Raw genomic sequence first — 21,095 nt, forward strand, 5'->3', positions numbered from 1 at the left:
ATCATGTTATACAGAGAAGCATCTTCTGGTGCCAGAACAAAGTTTTCATCTTTTAACCTTGACCAAGTGCCTTCTGGGCATACCTTCTATTATGAGTTATGACTTAAATAAAAATTATAATGCCTATCCTGTGAGCAATTGTAAAATCCAAATAGCATATTCATTTTTCTTTTATTTTCATTTTTCTGAATATTAATAACTCTGAATGTTAACTTCAATGGCTTCTTCCTGAAACTCCTGAGGTAGGTGGCTATCTCTGCCTCTTTATGTAGCTTCTATCTCCTTCCAGTTGTACTTTCATTAGGTGTGGTATCTTACATCCCACATTCTTTCTGAATACCAATATTAAGGGCAGGTCAGTTAGGGGTAAAGCTCTGGGCCCAAGGTGTCTACTTTATATATCTCTCAGTGGCTAGAAGAGATATTTTACCTCAGAAATCTCTTTACCTCTCCCCACTCTAAACATTATGCTATGCTATTATGTAATAGAAAGCATATCTCTGAACCTGCAATGGAAGACAAAAAAAGTTCTGGTGGGAGTATGGAAATGATTCATGTTATAGAAATTTGTTTTATACTTGGTTTTTCAGAATGCCTTTATTCCATAAAGGAAGGAGTCACTTCTAAACTTTGTGTTTCCATTGGCTTATAAAAAGCCATTCCACTTACTTTTTTAATGAAATGGTTCAAATTCCATCTTTAATTAAACATAATAAAATTTACTCTCACAATCGAGGGCAGAAACTATTTATGATGATTTGATTTTCAGGGACAAATGATTATAAAGTGGAACAGAAATACTGCCTGTCAGTATTCTGACAAGTTTGCTGTAGATTTGATCAGCTATTCCTGACAACCATGAGACATGTCTTCTCAATCTTGTCTCCACCAGGTACAATGTTAGTCAGCTAGAAGAATGGCTCCGGGACAAGAACCTGATGAATAGTGGGGCCAAAGAAACTCTGGAGCCCCTCATTCAGGCTGCCCAGCTTCTGCAGGTGAAAAAGAAAACCGATGAAGATGCTGAAGCCATTTGTTCCATGTGTAATGCTTTAACTACTGCACAGGTAAAACTTTTTTTTAATGTTACTTAGCATTTTACAGAATTCTGTGTTCCTGAGAGGTATCATAGGACTGAAAAAAACTAAAAAGGTCAAACAGTTCATCCTTCTGTCTATAGCAAAGGTTCTTTAACATGTGTCTGTGTGTGTATGTTCATGTGTGCATGTGATGGAGCCTTTTGGAAATCAGGTGAAACCTATGGATGTCTTCTCAGAATAATATCTTTAAATGCATAAAATAGAATACAATTACATTAAATGCATAAAAATAGAATTATGAAAGAAACTAATTATTTTAAAATGAAGTTATTAAAACATTTTAAAAAGAAATATATACAGAGCTTTGGTGATCATTTATCAAATTACTCTAAAAAATTGTTCAAGTTTTATAATATATACTTATTAATTATGAAGCACTTTCATGTAGTATCTCACTTTATTCTCACAAAAACCCTAAAAGATGAGATAGAGCTCAGTTACTATTATCCTCATTTTAAACTCCTGCTTACCTAATTTCTATTTTTTTCTTTGAAGTCTATGGGAAAGTCTGATAGAATTCATAGAAATTTGTTCTATGGCCAGTTATTTAATGAATATATCAGTTCTATTGTGGCTAGAGGGCTGATCCAAGAAAAGCATTTGCTAATCCTGGGACCATACAATAGATCCTGAAGCTCTCAGTGTCCAGGCACCTGTCAGAGACAATGAGAAAGAAACAAGTTTCTGGTTTGCATTGTGCATAAATTACATAATGGAAATAGCATCTTCCCATTTATAAACATTATATTAATCAAGGCAATTTTTATTTATTTTGCTTCCTGAGGCTATCAGATTTTACTTGTCACTTATGACTTTATTTTTTTTTTTTAATTCTAACTTCTTTTGGTTTAGTGTCACCTATCTTTTGGATAGAGCCCTAGGGGGAATTGGGAAGAGCTGTGTTCAGACACAGCCTCAGGCACTTACTAACTGTGTGGCCCAGACAAGTTCTACAGCCTCTTTTTGCCTCAGGTTCTTTCAACTGAAAAGTTAAGGATGATAACTGTACCTCCTTCACTAACTTGTTGTGTTCATATTTGTAAAGTGCACAAGGCCTGTCACATACTTGCTTCTTCATAAATACCTGTTCCCTTTTCCCATTCATCTTCAAACAGGTACCTGCCCACAGACTTCTAACAGGCCCTTTGTCCTGTGCTTCCAAACAGCAGTTTTAATTTTTTTAAATTTATTTTATTTAAGGCAATGGGGTTAAGAATGTCTTGCCCAAGGTCACACAGCCAGGCAATTGTTAAGTGTCTGAGGCTGGATTTGAACTCAGGTCCTCCTGACTCCCAGTGCTCTATCCACTGCACCACCTAACTGCCTCCCAAACAACAGTTTTTAAAATTAATTCTGGTCATTCATCAACTTTATAATTTAGCTAGATAGATAAATAGACAGACAGACAAACAAATAGTACATTACATTTCCAAAGTGTTTTCATAGAAAAGGTTATTGAAAAGATTAAATGAAAATGCTGGTTAAGTGCCAAAGATCATTCAGTGGCAGAGTTGACATTCAAAACTAGGTCTTCCAAGTGGGTCCAGTGTTCTTTGGATGCCGTCTCATACAGATCAAATCATTCCAATGAAATTATTTCTGTAATTTCCATAGGCAAAACTGCAAGCCTAATAAAAACATTTAGTATAATTTTAAGCCTCCCATATCTACAATTTTCTTTTGTATTTTTTTTAAAGTCTGTGGGCCTTCTCTAACTACTTGTTAGTATGTAATTTCAAATTTCAAAGAACAGACAAAAATAGGAAAAAATATTTTAGAATATGAATATTTTATTGGAACAAATATTTTCTTTTAGATAGAGTATAAATACACTGTTATTTATTTAATAATAAGCTAAAAACAATTACTTTCCTCCTAGATTGTAAAAGTTTTGAATTTGTATACTCCAGTTAATGAATTTGAAGAAAGAGTCTCTGTATCGTTTATACGTACTATACAGGTAAGATAATGGATTTCATTTCCTCCATTGTTTGGTTGGCTTGCTCATTCATTCATTTATTCTTTTAGATGATTTTTGAATGAATATTTAATATTTTAATTGAAAAGAATTTCATTTCCTTGTATTCTGTTTTGATTTTCATTGAATTTTGCCTGTCATATTGGTGATTTTTAAAAATTGTATATATAGAGAATTTTTTAATCAAATAAGTTGTAGCTCTGATGACCATTTTCTTATCTTTCCATTTTTCTAGATGCGTTTACGAGATAGGAAAGACTCTCCTCAGCTGCTCATGGATGCAAAACATATCTTCCCTGTTACCTTTCCTTTTAATCCATCTTCCCTTGCACTAGAAACCATTCAAATTCCAACCAGCTTAGGGCTGGGGTTCATTGCAAGAGTCTGAACCAGGATACATCAACAGGCAGATGCTGCTGACAATAGTTTCTTGCTTGAAATAAGAATTCATTGTTTCCAGTGAGCTATTGAAATTACCTTTTTTAAAAAGAAAAAAATTCTGCATATTTACCAAACTATATACGTAGATAACTGGAAATCTCTTTAGAATACCTGGACTGGGCTGGATAGAAGAGCATGTTCTAATGTGACACATTGCTTTCAGAGTGACATTTCCATATCCAATCTTACAGGCATCCAGAGTTGGAATACAGGTGAATGGAGAAAAAGAAAAGTCATCACCTGCCAGACTCCATTATAAATCTTTAGCTCTTCATTTAAATAAGATAAACTAACATATATTCCATATGAGATTGTTGAGCAAAAAAGATCACCTCCAGACTAAATAGAAGACTTGAAAGAACAAGAAATAATAGTTAAATATATAGTAATTTAACCATCAGTTATGTTTATAACTTGTCAAACTGGAATGGAGAAATAAACTGGCAATCTGTAAAGTAATTTTTCAAATAACTTCCTTATTTGTGATTATGTCACAATAATATAAAGTATAAGGTGTCAAGACATTTCTTGGCTTTGCTGTATAGCGTAGGTATTGATTGATTTGTACTGTAGTTTACCAGACATTTTAAACTGTTGCTGCTTATAGTGTTCTTTTAAATGTAAACAGTATTCTTCTTAGGTACTATAGTAATAATATTCTCTTTTATCAATTTTGTTTACAATCCAATACAGTCCATTATTCTAACTGGATCATATGCAATTGTTCCAACAAATATCAGCTCACAAGAAAATGGTAACCAAGCACAAGTAGCACACTGGAAGTAACAGAATAATTTTTGTTTTCAGGAGTCTTATTAAAATATTTGATATGTTAGGGGGGTAGAATTAACAAAATGATTTGTCTTATTTATTCAGAATTATGTTATATGTGTGTATGTATAAATATATACATACATATGTGCTTATATGTACATATATACATATCTATATAGATAGGTACAGATATAGATATGTATAAATCTATATCTATCTATATAAAAATAGATAGATAATGAGATTTTTTGCTGAATTGATATCACTTCAGTTTTCTGTCAAGTGTCTAGTTTTAGTTATTGAATGAGATACAGTGCATGTTTTTTTATATTAGAATTGAGTTCATTGGTTCATTTCTCTGACACGTAATCTCAGTCAGGTATGTAGAAAAGAAGGTTCGAATGTAATCATGATCCTGATTTGCATGATTGTCCTAAGACAGATTAGTCTATAAATAACAAATAAGAAAATGTACAATAAAAATTTAATTACTCTCAACTTTGCAACTATAGCATCTGCTCTCAAGTATCCTTGGATACTTAAGAAGTACAAAAATTTGTAAGGAAAAGTTTAATGCTGTGATTCTAATTGGAATTCTCTCCAGGATTTTTCCCCCCTCAGTTCATTTAGTAAAATTCTCATTTTGAAATGTATAAAAACAAATCTTCAAGATTTTGCCATAAGCTCTAGTCTCAAGTAGTGTTTTGTGGTCAAATGACATAACTTAAGATTCTCTTGTGAGATTATCTATGTTATTGAAGAATAATGTGAAATATGTTTAGAAAACGAACATTTTTCAATTTATGACAAAGTTTATTATGGAAAGAAAAATACTGTATCGTAGTCATTTAATCTAATACATTTTAGTTTCCTCATCTATAAATTAAGGGAGTTTTTCCAGATCAAGGACTTTGATATTTTTTTCAGAAGGGTATGAGAAACCCATATGAAATGCTTACAATTAAAATCACTAGTTGATCCCATCCTTCTAACATAATAATTCATGGTCAACTGCCAGTTACACAAGGATAGGAGCAGACAGGCGATTCAACCCTATATACACTTTTTATAAGTTAAAATAAATCTATATCTCATCTGGGCCCCTAGAATAGGTCAGGAAGGTCATAAGTTGGATGTCTCATTTCTAATTGATGTTTAAAGTCTCTTCCAGATTTTTAAAAAATTCTCTGATACAAGTACTTTTATAATGGAACTTTGAAATTAACTAATGAAGTCAGTTTGCCATCTGCTGGACAAACCAGTTTGCATCAATTTTTAAATGGATTTTGAAATTGAGGCAACAGTCTTCATCAGGAATAAAAATAGAGAGAATGAAAGGAAACTGACTTGATCTCAAAAAGAATTTGGATAAACACTTGTTTGAAGATATGCTATGGTATGGAGTCTTCTTAAAGACAATTCCCCAAGTGATTTACATAAATGTGTATACAGACTGCCTGTATACAGTCCCAAGACCCTGTGATTCCATGACCTGATGCTTTAGGATTACTTGCTATAGATCAAGAATCATTTTTATCCTTTGAAAAGGCACATTTTGACTTTATTTGTATTCCTAGCTAACTTAATTTGGTATTTTATGTAAACATGTTGAGGTTGGGTGGTCTTAAGTGAAAAACAAATTTAAAACACTACTTCAGTGAGATTATCACTGACTCCTTGATTGTTAATTTATCTTTGAAAAGTATATGACATATATTTTAGGAAATCTCCTGTGTAATATCATTTAATTAAATCTTTTGATGCTATCCCTCTTTGTCTTGTCACTCCTATAAGAAGCCTGTGAGTTCTATTGTTTAAATACAGGATCTTTTAAACTAAAAAAAAAAATTTATTATCTCCTCCATCCCAAGTATGACGTGTGCTACAAAGTTGAAAAATTAAAGAAAAAGCACATGTAGGTATGCTTTAAACTAGTCTTTCCCTATAAGACTGAGAGGTGATGCTGCACACAATAGGAACTATGGGACTATGATGCAAATGCATCCTGGATAGTTAATTTTTTTAAATTATAAAAACACTAATATACCCAAATTCAAAGTCAGAGGGACAGACCTAAGTGTAAATGATTCACAATTTATTTGCCATTTGGTGATTCTTTAATTCACTACATTGTGGTGAATATCTGAGAGTTGGCTATATCTTTTGACAACAAACTCTGGAGAAAGGGGCATCAAAATGCCTTGTTGCCTGAAATTTTGTTGTAATCATTATAGCTAGATATCTTATTCCCAGTGCCCAGGACTACCATTTTTAGGTTTGGTGGTGCCTGCTAGCTTCTCATTGCAACAATAAAGGAATTTTCTTCCTTCTCTGATATCCTAGGAATGACATGTTCACAAAACCTTTCATTGCCTGCCTATTGGCTGATGATCCTTAGGGAGGTTTGAGCTGTCATAGAGGAAAGCCAGAGATACATTCAGACTTATTAAAGAGTGATTCCTTTAAAAAATCCTCTAGGTGAGAGAAATAGAAAAATAAGATACATATTTGTTAATTATTTTCTAGTTTTTAAAAAATTTTTTCACATTAAATTTGATCTTCTCCATGATCTTGTCAATGAGCTGAAGAAAGGCAGAGGAGTGTTTCACTAATTAAGGCCATATACAGTCAAGGACAGAACCAGAATCCAGATCTATAGCTTCCTAGTCCAGTGTTTTTTCTACTGAGACATAGATAAGCAGTGCAGTGCATATGTTATATGTTCTGTTCCCTAGTGATTCTGAATTGGTTTCTATTATGACCTCTTATAATTCAATAAACATTTGTTAAATATCCAATATGAGCCAGGCCCAACATGCAGGGGATAAAAGGCAAAAATGATATATATCTTTCTTGTTCTCAAGGTGCTTGTATTTTACCCAATGATAAAATATTTACTCAGATACAAATAAGTTAACACAAGTTAGGAGAATGGAGACTACTAATAATTAGGATAAGGAGAAAAACAATTAAGGCCTCCTCTAGGACATAGCCCTTGAGCTAGACCTTGAAGACTGGTAGAGTTTCAAGAGAGGTGAGGAAAGAGAACATTTCAGTTTATGGGGTGGAGATAAGTAAAGAAACTCCCATAGAAGTTTCTATGGGAAGGCTAGTGGCTGTCACACAATCAGCTATTAGATTTTTTTCCCCCTATAGTAGTGATGAAAACTAGAAGAAAACTTGTGTGATGTGCTTTATATGAATGATAGAATGAGCTCAAAGTTCTATTACTCAACTCTTGGGTAGTTACATTTTTTCTTTGAGTACCAGCTATATAAGGATATATATTGCAACAGCATTTGACTTATGTGATAATTTAATGTTCCCTGAAAACACTCAAAACAATCATGTAACAAGCAGTAATTAGCTATAGAGAGAACTAGCAACAAAAAATGCCTCTGGATTGAAGACTGGCTAGAATTTCTCAAATACCAATTCAAAACCTTCTTATATACATTTGCAATGGTCTTAGAATGATGATGGATTTTGGCTAGTAGGGACATCATTTGTAGCTTTGGGGCCAGAAGAAAGTGGTAGATCACTGGGGCAGCATCTGAGAAATAATCAATGGTCAACTTATGAATGTGCATCCAATTAAAGATACTAGCATCTAGGTAGTCAATGCTGCATTTCTTTGAGTAGTAGCTTGTTATAGGGGGAAGGAGGGGTGAAAGTATGTCTAAGCATGAATGTGCATAAGAGAACTCCATATATCTATCTAGCTTCATATTTACATAGGGTAGGGTTGTGGGTATGTATAATTTATTTGGCTGTACTATGGAGTCTATTTCTGCAATTTTCCCTTACAGAGCTTCCTTAAATTCTCTACTACTGTTTCTCTTATGAGAATGGCCCTGTTAAGGGAAGTTATTGAGGCCTTTTTCTCATTTGTGTGTGTGTGTGTGTGTGTGTGTGTGTTTTCTTTATTTGAAGAAGCCATTGTTGGCTCCCTAATATCCTGTCGGTCATCCCTTCCTTTCTCCTTTTCTTCTTCTTCCCCTCTCTTTATCCTTACTGACATTTTCTGTAGACTATGAACAAGAGCATCAGTCATGGTAGAGAAGTCATCTGAGCCAATGAAGTTTGAGCTCAGAGATGGTATCTGAACCAGTAGAACACATCAGAGAAGTATAGTAATAGAACAAAGACTTGATTATAGTGCAATTTTTCCTCTACCAACAGGCATTATATCACGAAGGTCACATTTATACAATGATTAGAAACTGTCAACATGTATTGTAATTTATTTTTCAAAACCCTGGTCTTGTAAGGTTGACTAAAATCAGGTAATAGATCTGGAAAGGATATTTTCAACCATTATTATGAAAATAATTTTTTAACCTGGAAATTATAGTATCTAGTCCCTGTAGGTCAAGAATTGAGAAATACTGAATGAAAATATCTGTGGAAATATATTTTTGTGATTTTAAATGTTTGTTTTGTAATTTTCACACATGAAAATTGTGGTTTAACTTTGTAGGTATCATTGTTGGACTTCAAGATTAACTGTCATTTCTTTTATATCACATTGTGTTGCTTGGTATATTTTGAAGAAGAATGTTTTTAAGTTAAATTTGTGTGTTTTATAATTTATATAATGCTTGGGCAGGTCAGCATTTTTAGATGCATTTTTCAGAGGCAAGAATTTCTAAAAATGAATTAGAAATGACTACCTATGTGTAACTTTCATGCTAAATTTCTGCTCTATTTAATGTGAACTTTCAAGAAATTTACTTTTTTTCTTGAAAGATAAATATTTTCACATGATTTAGACATGTATCAGATGTCATAACATGTGGCTAACTGGTAAAGTTATTTTTGTTAGAATACTGAGAAAATGTTTAATTTGGGGTTTGTCCTTTTAAATTTATAATGGCTTAAAATGTGTTGCATAAAAAATTAGTTGATTGAATTTATCTTATGCTCCAGTGGCTATTTATTGAGCCACTTAGAATTGTTCATCTTTTAACAACTGTTTTGCAATTGTTTTGTTTCATCAAAGATTCTACCCTGTTGATTTAAAGGGAGTGTCCTAATTTATGTTATATGTGAGATGAGATATAGTTAATCTTTGTAACATTTATTCCATTAAAGAGAATCTGATGGTCATTATCATTTAATTCTAATTTGAAACTGAAGACATTTTAGCATATTATATAATTGATTTTTTTTAAAAACAGCAAAGTTGATAATTCACCTCATCTCAACCAAGGGCCTTTGAAAAATGGGTTTTCATGGGAAATCACTGTAGTATTTAGATGAAAACCAAAACAATATCAAAATGACATATCCTCTAAAGCTATTGTAATTGTCTGTTGTTGTACTTAGTCAATGTGTGCATCATAAAACACTGTATTCCTAGTTACCATGGAAAAATACTGTTCAAATAAAGATACAGATATGTTTGTTTGTCTTTCTATGAGTACACAAACAGGCCATTTAAAAAGCTGGCATTAGAGAAGGTCTAGCAGATTGCAAATGCTATTATTCATGGGAAGAGTTGATATATAGGACTCTATTCATGAGTTTTATTGCCTATGGGAGAAGTCATAGCAAAAAAAATTATCAAGAGCCCATTGTCTTGGTGATAAGCTTTTTCTATGCTTAGTCTATTTCTAGGACACCCCCCCCCCCCCAGTTTTTACATGTTAAGTCACTTGTCCAAGGTCACACAGCTAAGTAATTATTAAGAAAGTGAGGTCGAATTTGAACTCAGGTCCTCCTGACTCCAAGGCTGGTGTTCTATGCACTGTGCCACCTAGCTGCCAGAGGACCATTCTTGAAGTCTTGCCTGAATGGTAGGCTATATCAGGTTATGCTCTCTTGAAATGTACTTTAGAGCCCAGGATTACTTCCAGGGCCTTTAAAGAATATTTTTTTGCCTTTGAGGAAGGAATGTGTTGTGAAAAAAAAAAGGATAATATAATGAAATATTCTGACAAAAAATATTCTTTGATTAAAGTCCTCTAGCAAAGACAGGGAATCCAGGGTGTGGAGAGGAGGGATAGTTTCTTTTTTTTGTTTGGATTTTTCAAGGCAGTGGGGTTAAGTAGCTTGCCCAAGGCCACAGGGCTAGTTTAATTACTAAGTGTCTGAGGCAGGATTTGAACTCAGGTACTCCTGACTCCAGGGCCGGTGCTCTATCCACTGTGCAACCTAGCCGCCCCATAGTTTCTTTTCTTACCAAGAGATAATTAATATATAAGAATCTATGCATTTGGGAAAATGGATGTTTTTCTGGAATTAACTGTAGTCTTTCTCAGAACTGATTATTAGGCATTTAATAAATGGTTTTACTCTTATATAAATTTGACTCAGTTCCCTATATGTTTGAGAAATCAGGCTTTTATAAGAGCAATTTGTTATCAAATTTACCCAGTTTCCTACTTTTTTTCCTAATCTTGGTTGCATTGGTTTTATGTCTGCAAAAAACTTTGCAATCAAGAAAGTAGAAAACTGGGAAAACATTTTTTATCACAAGTTTCTCTAATAAAGGTCTCATTACACAAGTATATAAGGAACTTAGTCAAGTTTATGAAATAAAAGCCATTCCACAGTTGATAAACGGTCAGTATGAAGAAGAAATCAGTCATCTATAGTGACATGAAAAAAATAACCCAAATCACTATTGATTAGAGAAATGCAAATTAAAATAACTCTGAGGTACTGCTTCACATCAGATTGGTTAATAGACTTTTAAGAAAAGGAAAAAAAGATAAATGTTGGAAGGGATGTGGAAAAATTGGGACAAAAATTCACGTTGCTGGAGAACAATTTGAAGCCTTGCCCAAAAGGTTATAGAATCATCTATATCCTTTGAGCCACTACTAAGTCCAAAGGGATTCAAGAAAAAGACCTATATATATACCAGAAAAAAACCCCAAACTATTTATAGCAGCTTCTTGTGGCATCAAAATTAAAAATTGAGAGGACACCCATCAATTGGAGAATGAACAAGTGGTGGCATGCGATTGTGACAGGGACACTATTGAGCTATTAAAAGTTGACAAGCAAAAACTTTCAGAAAATCCTGAGAAGGCTAATAAGAAATAAAAGGATCGGTATAAATATAATAGCTGAGGGGATGTTTCCCCCCGTTTATGAGGGCTGGTGCAGGTTTGTGAACTGTGGTTTTGCCAGATCAAGTTTTCACCCCCCCACCTGTGACCGGTTGCCCATCCACCACAGCCAATAGGCAAGAAGAATTTCTCAGCCCTCAGCCCCCCCCCCCCCCCCCCCCGGCTTTTATGGACCAATCCTAACTTGAACCTTTTCCTCCTCTCCGACTCTTATTATCTCCTTGAAACTTCTGGGAACACCTGGACGAAAGCACTCCTCGCCAACGTCCTGGCCTTGGGCTCCGTTCTGGCCGACAGACGAGGCTCTGCCCACACTTTGCTCCTGAGAGCCCCACCTTCAGCCCCAGGTCCGGTAGGCACCTGAAGCCGCGCCCCGCCCCGCTTCATCTCCCGGGAGCTCCGCCCGGATTCGCGCGACCACAGGGGCCTGGCCGGTCTCTGGCGGACTCCCCTCGCCCTGGGGAGCCCAGCTCCGGCCTCGGGGGCTCCCGCTTCCCGGGCCTCGGCCGCCAGCCCCATGGCAGTAGCCGAGCTGTACACGCAGGTAGGATGGGCGCCGGGCACGGGGCTGGGCTTAATCCAAGATCTGTTCAGGTCCGAGGCGAATGCTGACTGTGCCTAGGGCACCTGCCAGGAGGGGCGGGCCGGGGCGGCGGAGCCTTTGTGCTCCAAGCCTGGAAGCCGGCTGCGGCCGGAGGGTCTGCCCCTCCGGGGTCCCTGCCCCTCCGGCACCGAAGACAGGGCGCGTCGGAGTCCAAGTGTGGATCTGCCGCTTTGCCGGTTAAAGTCCAGGGTCTGGGCTCACCCCAAGGGTCCGGCCCAGGAAGGAAGGGTGATGGCAGGAGCTGGGCCAGTCAGGTGGGGACGGCTGGGCGAGGTGGGGCTTGGCAGCCCCGCCGAGCAGTCGCACTAAGAAGTTTCCTTCCGATTCCCGGAGACTTGGGGATCCCCTTCTGAATTGCTCCCGGGGTCGGCCAATTCCTCCTGCCCCTTCTCGGGGGCTACTGTGAAGCTCAGCGAACCTTTTTAAAGCCCCTTTACACGCAAGACTAGGGACAGAGCTGGTGAAATGCAAACGTGGAACAGTAACTGCCCCCAGAAAGTTTGCATTCCACAGGAGAAGCTCCTCTCTGGTGGTGTCTCTTCACTCTTCTCTTCTCAGCAGTGGACAGGTCAGCCTCCAGGAATTTAAATATTTACATATATGACACAAAAACAGATGCACACCGAAGCACACACATCTGTTGGTCCTGGCCCCAGCTTGTACCGGGGCTGACCGTTAAATTTCAGTGAGTGGTTTGTTTTGTTTTCATTTAGGAAAGGGAAACAGTGCAAAATCAAGGTTAGATTTATTGTTTGGTTGATCGTCTAGACTTGAGAAGGTGATAGAGAAAATACTAATAAAGGAGATTAAACCTAATTGTGTCAACACTTTTGGAGAGCAACTCAATAATCATTTACTATGTAACATTCAGTTTCATTAAAATATGATAAATATGATGAGGAAATGCAGGTAACACAGATGTCAGCAACATGTGGAGGGGCAGAGAAAGACTAGTATCAGGACCTTGCCTCACTGAGGTACTTTTAAAAATTTCATTTCTGGATCAGATGAGACCTGTTCTGGCATTACACAGAGCTTCCCATACCCTCACAATTATTATATGAAAGAGAAAAATGAAATGCTTCTGATATTAGCTTAGTTGCTGATTTGAATAAAACATTAATTCTGTCTTCCCCAGAAAGATCTAAAAACTGGAGATAATCTTAAGTGATGTGTAAGGAATTGTCATTTGGTGATATAGCAGATAGAACACTGGACCTGGGATCAAGAAAATGTTTCATGAATTCAAATCCAGATCCAGCCTCAGATATTTACTTAGCTGTGTGACCCTGGACAATTTTCTTAAGTCTATTTGCCTCGGTTTACTTATCTGTAAAATTAGCTAGAATAGAAAATAGGAAGGCAAACCACTTCATTATCTTTGCCAAGAAAATGCCAAATGGGATCACCAAGAAACTTAACAGTACTGAAATGACTCAACAGCAACATGGGCAAGTAGGTGGGATGAGGGGGCAGGGTAAAACAGAGCTGAAACTCACCTCTGATTGTGAAAGATTGCCTACATCTGGTACAGCTCTGCTTCACCTGCCACCCCTTCACCACACATCTGTACAGAGTCAAAAGGAATACATCCCTCCCTTCAAGGAATATATATACTCTATCTGCTGAGACAAATTACACTTTGGATAAATAGAGACAAAGTAAAAGCATGACAAATGGAGGGAGATTAATGGCACGGAGAGGGGGATAGGAAAGGAAGAAAAAGGAAGATTCTAAGGGACAGTAGTAAGCATATTTCAGTCATAAGTGGCTATCTCTGGGCAAAGTCACAGGGATGAGGGATGGAATGTCATATTTGATGAACAGTAGGTTAGCCAGTGTGATGGGAATATGGAGTTCCCAAAAGGGAGTAATATGTGAAGGTAGTCTGAGGTGAAATTGTGAAGTTCTTAAGTATGTTCTGTGCTATTGGAGAGCAGGTTAGTTTAAAAGGCCAAATATGAGACTCTGAATCTAATTCTAGAGATAATTGGGATCCACTGAAAATTATTTTGATAGGAAAGTAATATCAGTTTCATGTTTTCAGATTATTTGAAGTATGAACTAGAAAAGGGAGGTTATCTCTTCCAATCAATCGTTTGAAAATCTATTGGTATAGATCAGGTGAGAGCTGATGAAGGTCTAAATCAGAGTGGTTGACATGTCAAGGGAAAGATGGTAGATGTTGTGAAGGGAGTATTAATAAGACTTGGTATCTACCATTTGGTGTCTATTCATTTAAAATTTTATTTACATATATAATTGTGTGATTATCTACTGACTTGCTTGACCTTAAACTTTCAAAGCCAAACTCTTTTTTTTTTTTAACTTTTACTGGGTTTTACTATTTTTCCCCAATCTTACTTCCCTCCCCCCACCCCCCACAGAAGGCAATTTATCAGTCTTTACATTGTTTCCATGGTATACATTGATCCAAATTGAATGTGATGAGAAAGAAAACATATCTCTAAGGAAGAAACATAAAGTATAAGAGATGGCAAGATCAGACAATAAGATATCAGGGTTTTTCCCCTAAATTAAAGGTAATAGTCCTTGGTCTTTGTTCAAACTCCAGTTGTTTCTCTGGATACAGATAGTATTCTCCATTGCAGAGAACCCCAAATTGTCCCTGATTGTTGCACTGATGGAATGAGTGAGTCCATCAAGGTTGGTCATTGCCCCCATGTTGCTGGGGTGTACAGTGTTTTTCTGGTTCTGCTCATCTCACTCAGTATCAGTTCATGCAAATCCCTCCAGGCTTCCCTGAATTCCCCATCCCTCCTGGTTTCTAATAGAACAATAGTGACATACATAGACCACAGTTTGCTAAGCCATTCCCCAATTGAAGGACATTTACTTGATTTCCAATTCTCAAAGCCAAACTCTTAAATAAAGCCATCTACTCTTGCTGTTCTCTATTATTATCCTCTCAAGCAGTCTTCCAAGCTCATCACTCAACAGAAAATGCTAGATCCAAAGTTACCAGTGATTTTTTAGTTGTCTGATCCAACAGGATCTCTTGATCCTCATGCTTCTGGATTTCTCAGCAGCATTTTACATTGATTATTCTTTCCCATCTGAATATCCCTTCCTGAGTCTGTTTTGATCGATCAATTAACAAGCATTTATCAAGAGCTTATTATGTGCCAGTATGTTATATGCTGGGGATATAAATATAAAGAATGAAGCAAATCTTACTTTCAAGAAGCTTTCATTCACTGTATTACCATTGATATCCCACTCCCTGTCAGTATGCTATGGTGCTCCATCCTCTTCTTTTCTTTCCTTTCATTCTCTGTTGAGGTTATCAGTTGCATTGGGCTTAATTATCCCCTCTATCCAGACAGCAGTAGTTTCAACCCCAATCTCTCTTTTGAGCACCAGTTCTGCATCAACAACTGTCTAATTGATATCTTGAACTGGATGTACTTTTGGAGTTTTAAACCTGTTATGTCCAATATAGGATTGTCTTGCAATCATCTGTCTTAGGTCTGCCCTTTGTAAAAGCATTAAATAAATCTTTTTCTCCTTTCTAATGATCTTTCAATTGTAAACAAGTTAGTCAATTCAGCAAGCACTTATTAAATACCTCTGATGAATAAGACTAATTTTACAAGAACCCATGTATATAAAGACAGAAGAAAAATCGTCCCTAATCTCAAGAAACTAAAAACTGTCCCAAAGATATGTGTAGAAGATATAGTCCTAGATTTGAAACCAGGAAGACCTGGGTTCAAATCTTGTCTCAGATATTTACAGTAAGACCCTGGGCAAGTGACTTAATATCTCTGGAACTCAGATTCTTCATTTGTAAAAATGAGAGTTGAACTGAGTAAATTCTAAGGTCCCTTCTTGTTCTAAATCTATGTTCCTGTGGTAGGTAGATTCAAGATAATTTAAGGAAGGAAAGGGAATCAGAACATATTTCATCTTGGAAGTGGTATCTGAATAAATCAAGATATTCTAAAAGTTAGGTGAAAATGTAGGGGGTATTTCAGCTGACCCAAAGGTATGGAAGTGGGAGGTAGAAGACCAAGTTCAAAGGAAGGGTTATTACAATATTTGGTCAAACAGGTCAAAAGTAATGTAGGATAAGTCTGAAAAGATATCAACTTGTGAAGAGCTTTAAAAGGTCAGCCAGAGAAGCTGGCATTTTATCCTAGTGGCTAATTGGGTTCCACCAAAGGTTCTTAAGCAGCAGCATAATCTGGCTATATCTGTGCTTTAAGATGATTTTGACAACCATGTAGAGCATGGATTGAAAAGGGGAAAGATCATTGCAGAATATGATATTGAGATTACAAATTGAAGTGACTTGAAGAATGCAAATATCCTCAACAGAAATAGGAAATTTGGAGGAGTACTGAGTTTAAGTGTGAAGATAATGTATTCTCTTTTTATGGTGTTGAGTTTGAGACCCTTTTGGATCCAAATGGAAAAGGCTAATAGCCACTGGGCATCTAGATGGCACCTGGGATAGAGTGTTGGGCCTGTGTGACCCTGGGCAAGTCACTTAACCTAGTTTGCTTCTGTTTCCTCAACTGTAAAATGATTCAGAGAAGAAAATGACAAACCACTCCAGTATCTTTTCCAAGAAAACCCCAAGTAGAGTCACAGAGAGTTCAGAAGATCAGAGTAACAACAACATATGGTGAAGAAAGATTGGAGCTCTGAAAAGAGGGTAGGGCTAGAGATGCTAATTGAACCCAAAGATGATGATGAGATTATGTTGAATTGAAAGTGAGAGTAAAGAGGGCTCCTAAACCCTGAAGAACATGAGTGTTGGCTGATCCAGGAAGGATTATGAAAAGGGAAGATCAAGGGGTGGCTAGGTTGCACAGTGGTTAGAGCACCAGCCCTGGAGTCAGGAGTACCTGAGTTCAAATCCCGCCTCAGACACTTAATAATTACCTAGCTGTGTGGCCTTGGGCAAACCACTTAATCCCATTGGCCTTGTAAAAAAAAGCTAACAAAAGAAAAAGAAACGGGAAGATCAGGTCTCCCCTAACTCTTTTCCCCTAGACCTCTCATCATCTCAGTCACCCTTCTTTGAAGACACTAGTTTGTCAGTACTTTCCCTTAAAATATGGCCTCATAACTGGACTCATCACTTCAGATATCTCTGAAATTTGCATATTGTGGAATTAAACCCCTTTGATGGATTGAGGTACTGGGTCCTTGAAGATCATTTTTGGCAAAGAAGTAACAGTGACCATTTCCTGCAGGTGATTGACAGCTAAGAACAATACAGATTTTTGTCTGAAGTCAGTCTGAATGTTCAGAAAAACCCACCTTGCCTCCTTCAAGCAATCTGTAAAAATGTTAATGGACAGCCAACCGGCGCTCTAGATGACATATCACTGCCTAACATCAATCCATGAGTCAGCATTCTCTGGGAATGGTTTTTAGTCCACCAAAATACTTTATCAATGAGCCCCAATATAATACACAAGGATATTAAAACCCAGAGTCATGACATCTAAGGAAGTCCCCTGAATTACTCATTTTTTGCCTCTTAAAAATCCATAAAAATGAGGCAACTAGGTGGCACAGTGGATAGAGCATCGGCCTTGGAGTCAAGAAGACCTGAGTTCAAATCTAGCCTCAGACACTTAATAATTACCTAGCTGTGTGGCCTTAGGCAAACCACTTAACCCCATTGCCTTGCAAAAACCTACAAAAAAAATATTCATAAAAATAGCATAAATCTCAGTCCTAGAGCTGGAAAGGACCCCAAGGGCTATCTAGTGTAGCCCCTTCGTTTCAGAGATGAGGAAATTGGAGCAGAAGGTAGTAATTTGCCCAAGGGCACACAGAAAGTATCAAAGGTGGAATCTGAACCCAGGTCCCCTAACTACGGAGTCAAAGTTCTTTGATCTGTATTAAGACTGATAGATTTCCAATGGGATTTTTTTAAAAGTACTTTTCTGATTTTTAGATATTGTTTTTGTGGTCATTATTTTTGAAAAGCATAGAATGTAAATTTGTCCCTATCTTAAATGTTACTCAAATCTACTGTTGAAAATAAATTCTTACTATTGCCTTTAATTTAAAAAAATACCTTATCTTATTATGTAATTTTACTGTCTCTTATACTTTATTTTTCTTCCTTATGGATATGATTTCTCTCTAATCACATACAACTTAGAATAATGTATACCATGGAAACAATGTAAAGACTAATAGACTGCATTCTGTTGGGAGGGAAGCAAGATTAGGGGAAAAATTATAAAATTCAAAATAAATAAAATCTTTTATTAAAAAAAAAAAAGAAATTCTTGTTCTCAAGTTTGGAGGATTCACTTCCAGGAAGCTCGTTTAGGACTTTCTATATGAGCTCTTTACACGTTCATGTCAAATGATATGATTCATTTGAGATAAGACACTATTCCTTCAAAATGTTTGTGTGTGTGTGTGTGTGTGTGTATGTGTATGTGTTTCATTACTCCTTTAGTGGTGTATTTTGGGGATGGAGCTCTCCCTCCACTTTTTTGTGACTTTTTCTTCCATATCACCTAGTTAGGTCAATGGACAGAGGGCTGACTTCAAAGCTAGGAAGACTTGACAACTCATTACACATCCTGGCTGTGTGACTCTGGGCAAATCTTTTAGCCTTTCATTGTCTGGGCAACTCTCTTAAGGCAACAGGTTGCAGCAAAGGTGGCAACCTGTCCTGATAGAGGAAATTCTTCACCAAGGATACCCTTCACCTCTACCGGTGAAAACATCAAGAGTCCAATCCCCATCTCCATCTAGGTCTGTGTTTTGTGGTCCACCCTCTCTCATGTGATCTGATTTGATTAAAGAATCATGAACAAGTGATCCTTTAGAGAACTGCTCATGCCTTTTGCAAGGGCTCTGTTGACCTTTCTAAGTGCATCATCACTTCTCCATATATGCAGAGGAATGAATCATCTCCTTGTGAGCAGGAGAGTGTAAGGGAAGGGGGGCGATGAATGGGTGTAACTTAACATGGGATTGAGTAAACCGACCCTGTATTTATTTATAAGGCAGGGTTTCAGTTAGGTGGATCTAAATTAGCATTGCATTTGCCAATGGTGGCACCAGAAACTTCAATGATATAGTCAGACTCTTCAGGGGAATCTAGGCAGTGAAAAAGTTCTTTTCCCCTTGCAATACTGACAGTGGGAAAATATAGCATAATTACTTTGAGGGAGGGCACAGCACCCCAGCATTTAACTTTTCAGATACTTGTAATTCAAACTTGGGTTCCATTCATGCATCTCTCACAACTTAAGTACTGAATATTGTCAAAGCCAATCAGATAATCTTTGTTGTTCAGACATTTTTCAGCTGTGTCTGATTCTTGGTAACCCTATTTGGGGTTTTCTTGGCAAAGATCCTGGAGTGATTTGCCATTTCTTTTTCCCAGCTTATTTTACAGATGAGGAAACTAAGGCAAATATGGTTAAGTGACTTCCAGAGTCACATAGCTAGTGAATGTTTAGGATCATATTCGAACTCAGGTCTTCCTGACTCCAGGCACAGTACTCTATCCTCTATGTCACCTAACTGCCCACATATTTTATATATTTTTATTAATTTATATGTTGTCTGGTAGAATGCAAGTTCCTTGAGGGCAGGTACTGGTTTTGCTTTTCTTTGTACCTCTAGGGCTTAGCACAAATAACAGAAATATAGTAAACACCTTTAAAATACTTGCCGCCCAGATTAACTTCTTGGCACTTCTAGTCTCTAAGACTGTACCTTGCACAACAGATTACTGATTTGTCTTGACAGATGATATAGACCTGTGGCAAAAACTTTAAACCCCACATCCCCCTCTCAGAGTTCTATGGGCACCACTGGGCAGTTGGATGTGACTTTTGTAATGCCATTGGCTCAATCTCAAATTCCTGGGTGTTCTCCTCACTATTGGCTGCCAGCGATTAGTTGTCTTCATTTAATTTGGTGGTTCTCAACCTGGGATTCATGGAAATATTCATTTATTTCATGCTCAAGAAAATCTTTAAACTGGGAGAAATATCAAAACATCTCACTTTGGCCTCATTGGCTCATAGGGTTTTGTCAATAATTCAGCATTTAAACCATGTGATCCATGAATAGAACCCAAGTCTGAATTTTAGGAGCTCAAATCTACTATTTAGTAGAAAAGCTAACTGCTAGAGTGGTGTGTCTGCACTCAGAACAATAATTCTGTATTTATTTTCCCCTATTTTGAGGAAATTGTTCTTGTGGACCTGGTTTGAAGGAATGCCTGAAGGCTATGTCCCACAGGAAACCATCAGTTTCTGAGAGGGGGGGAAACAGCCTCTTTGCTGCCTAGATTTCACTCTCACCCCAAATATGAAGATATCTTTTTAGGGGTTCTATGAATTAGAATGGAAGAAAATATAGTTTTCCTTTTTTTTCCTTTTCTTTTTTTGCAAGGCAATGGGGTTAAGTTACTTGCCCAAGGCTACACAGCTAAGTAATTAATAAGTGTCTGAGGCTGGATCTGAACTCAAGTACTCCTAACTTCAGGGTCGGTACTTTATCCACTGTACCACCTAGCTGCCCCAGATTGTGCCACATAGCTGCCCCATTGTGCCACATAGCCACCTCTATATTTTTATTTTCAATAACCTATAACTGAAATTTAGCATTTTACTCAATTATGCATCTTTTAAAAAATTATGATTCTGATGAAAAGTCCAAAGCCTTCTTACCTGAATGCCAAAGGAGTCCATGACATTCAAAAAAGTTAAGGGCCTTTAATTTTAGCTATTAGCATCAATTAGCTTTCATGATATGACAAGAACAAAATTTTAAACATTTCCCCCAAACACTTCAGAACACATTCTTTCCTCAACCAATTCAGTCTTAGGAGATAGCCAGCTCAGACAATGAAATTTCTGCAGAGTATTTGGTCTCATTAGTTCTCATCCACATTCAGTTTCACTGCTGGCAGAAGCCTTGTCTCATCTGTCATGGTGCTGGATCTGGGAGGGTGCTCCTTGTTACTCAAGGCTAAACTCACTGACTTCAAACCCTTGGCATAGCCACCATTTCTGGAACTCCATGGGTTGTCTTTTCCTGGAATTAGAAACTCACAAGGTCTTGGCTTCCAACCTCCTTTATCTAAAATGAAAGAACAA

At 37.0% G+C, this 21,095-nt stretch overlaps 2 protein-coding genes across 5 annotated transcripts in view; both read left to right on the top strand.

Annotated features, from left to right (window-relative positions):
• MYO5A (myosin VA) overlaps positions 1-5,234 on the top strand; it is a 232,828-nt gene extending 227,594 nt beyond the window's left edge. For all 4 annotated transcript variants that reach the window (XM_074234660.1, XM_074234661.1, XM_074234662.1 and 1 more), the window contains 3 exons: positions 893-1,067; positions 2,980-3,060; positions 3,314-5,234. In XM_074234660.1, the coding sequence (XP_074090761.1) occupies positions 893-1,067; positions 2,980-3,060; positions 3,314-3,466 (409 nt within the window). In that variant the 3' untranslated portion in view covers positions 3,467-5,234. The remainder of the gene's footprint in view (positions 1-892; positions 1,068-2,979; positions 3,061-3,313) is intronic.
• A 6,547-nt stretch (positions 5,235-11,781) lies between these two features.
• Positions 11,782-21,095, top strand: part of MYO5C (myosin VC) — a 137,464-nt gene continuing 128,150 nt past the window's right edge. Inside the window, exon 1 of the mRNA XM_074234664.1 lies at positions 11,782-11,916. Coding sequence (XP_074090765.1) covers positions 11,890-11,916 — 27 coding nt within the window. The 5' untranslated portion in view covers positions 11,782-11,889. The remainder of the gene's footprint in view (positions 11,917-21,095) is intronic.

This window comes from Macrotis lagotis, chromosome 4, assembly GCF_037893015.1.
Source record: "Macrotis lagotis isolate mMagLag1 chromosome 4, bilby.v1.9.chrom.fasta, whole genome shotgun sequence".
NCBI lineage: Eukaryota > Metazoa > Chordata > Mammalia > Peramelemorphia > Peramelidae > Macrotis > Macrotis lagotis.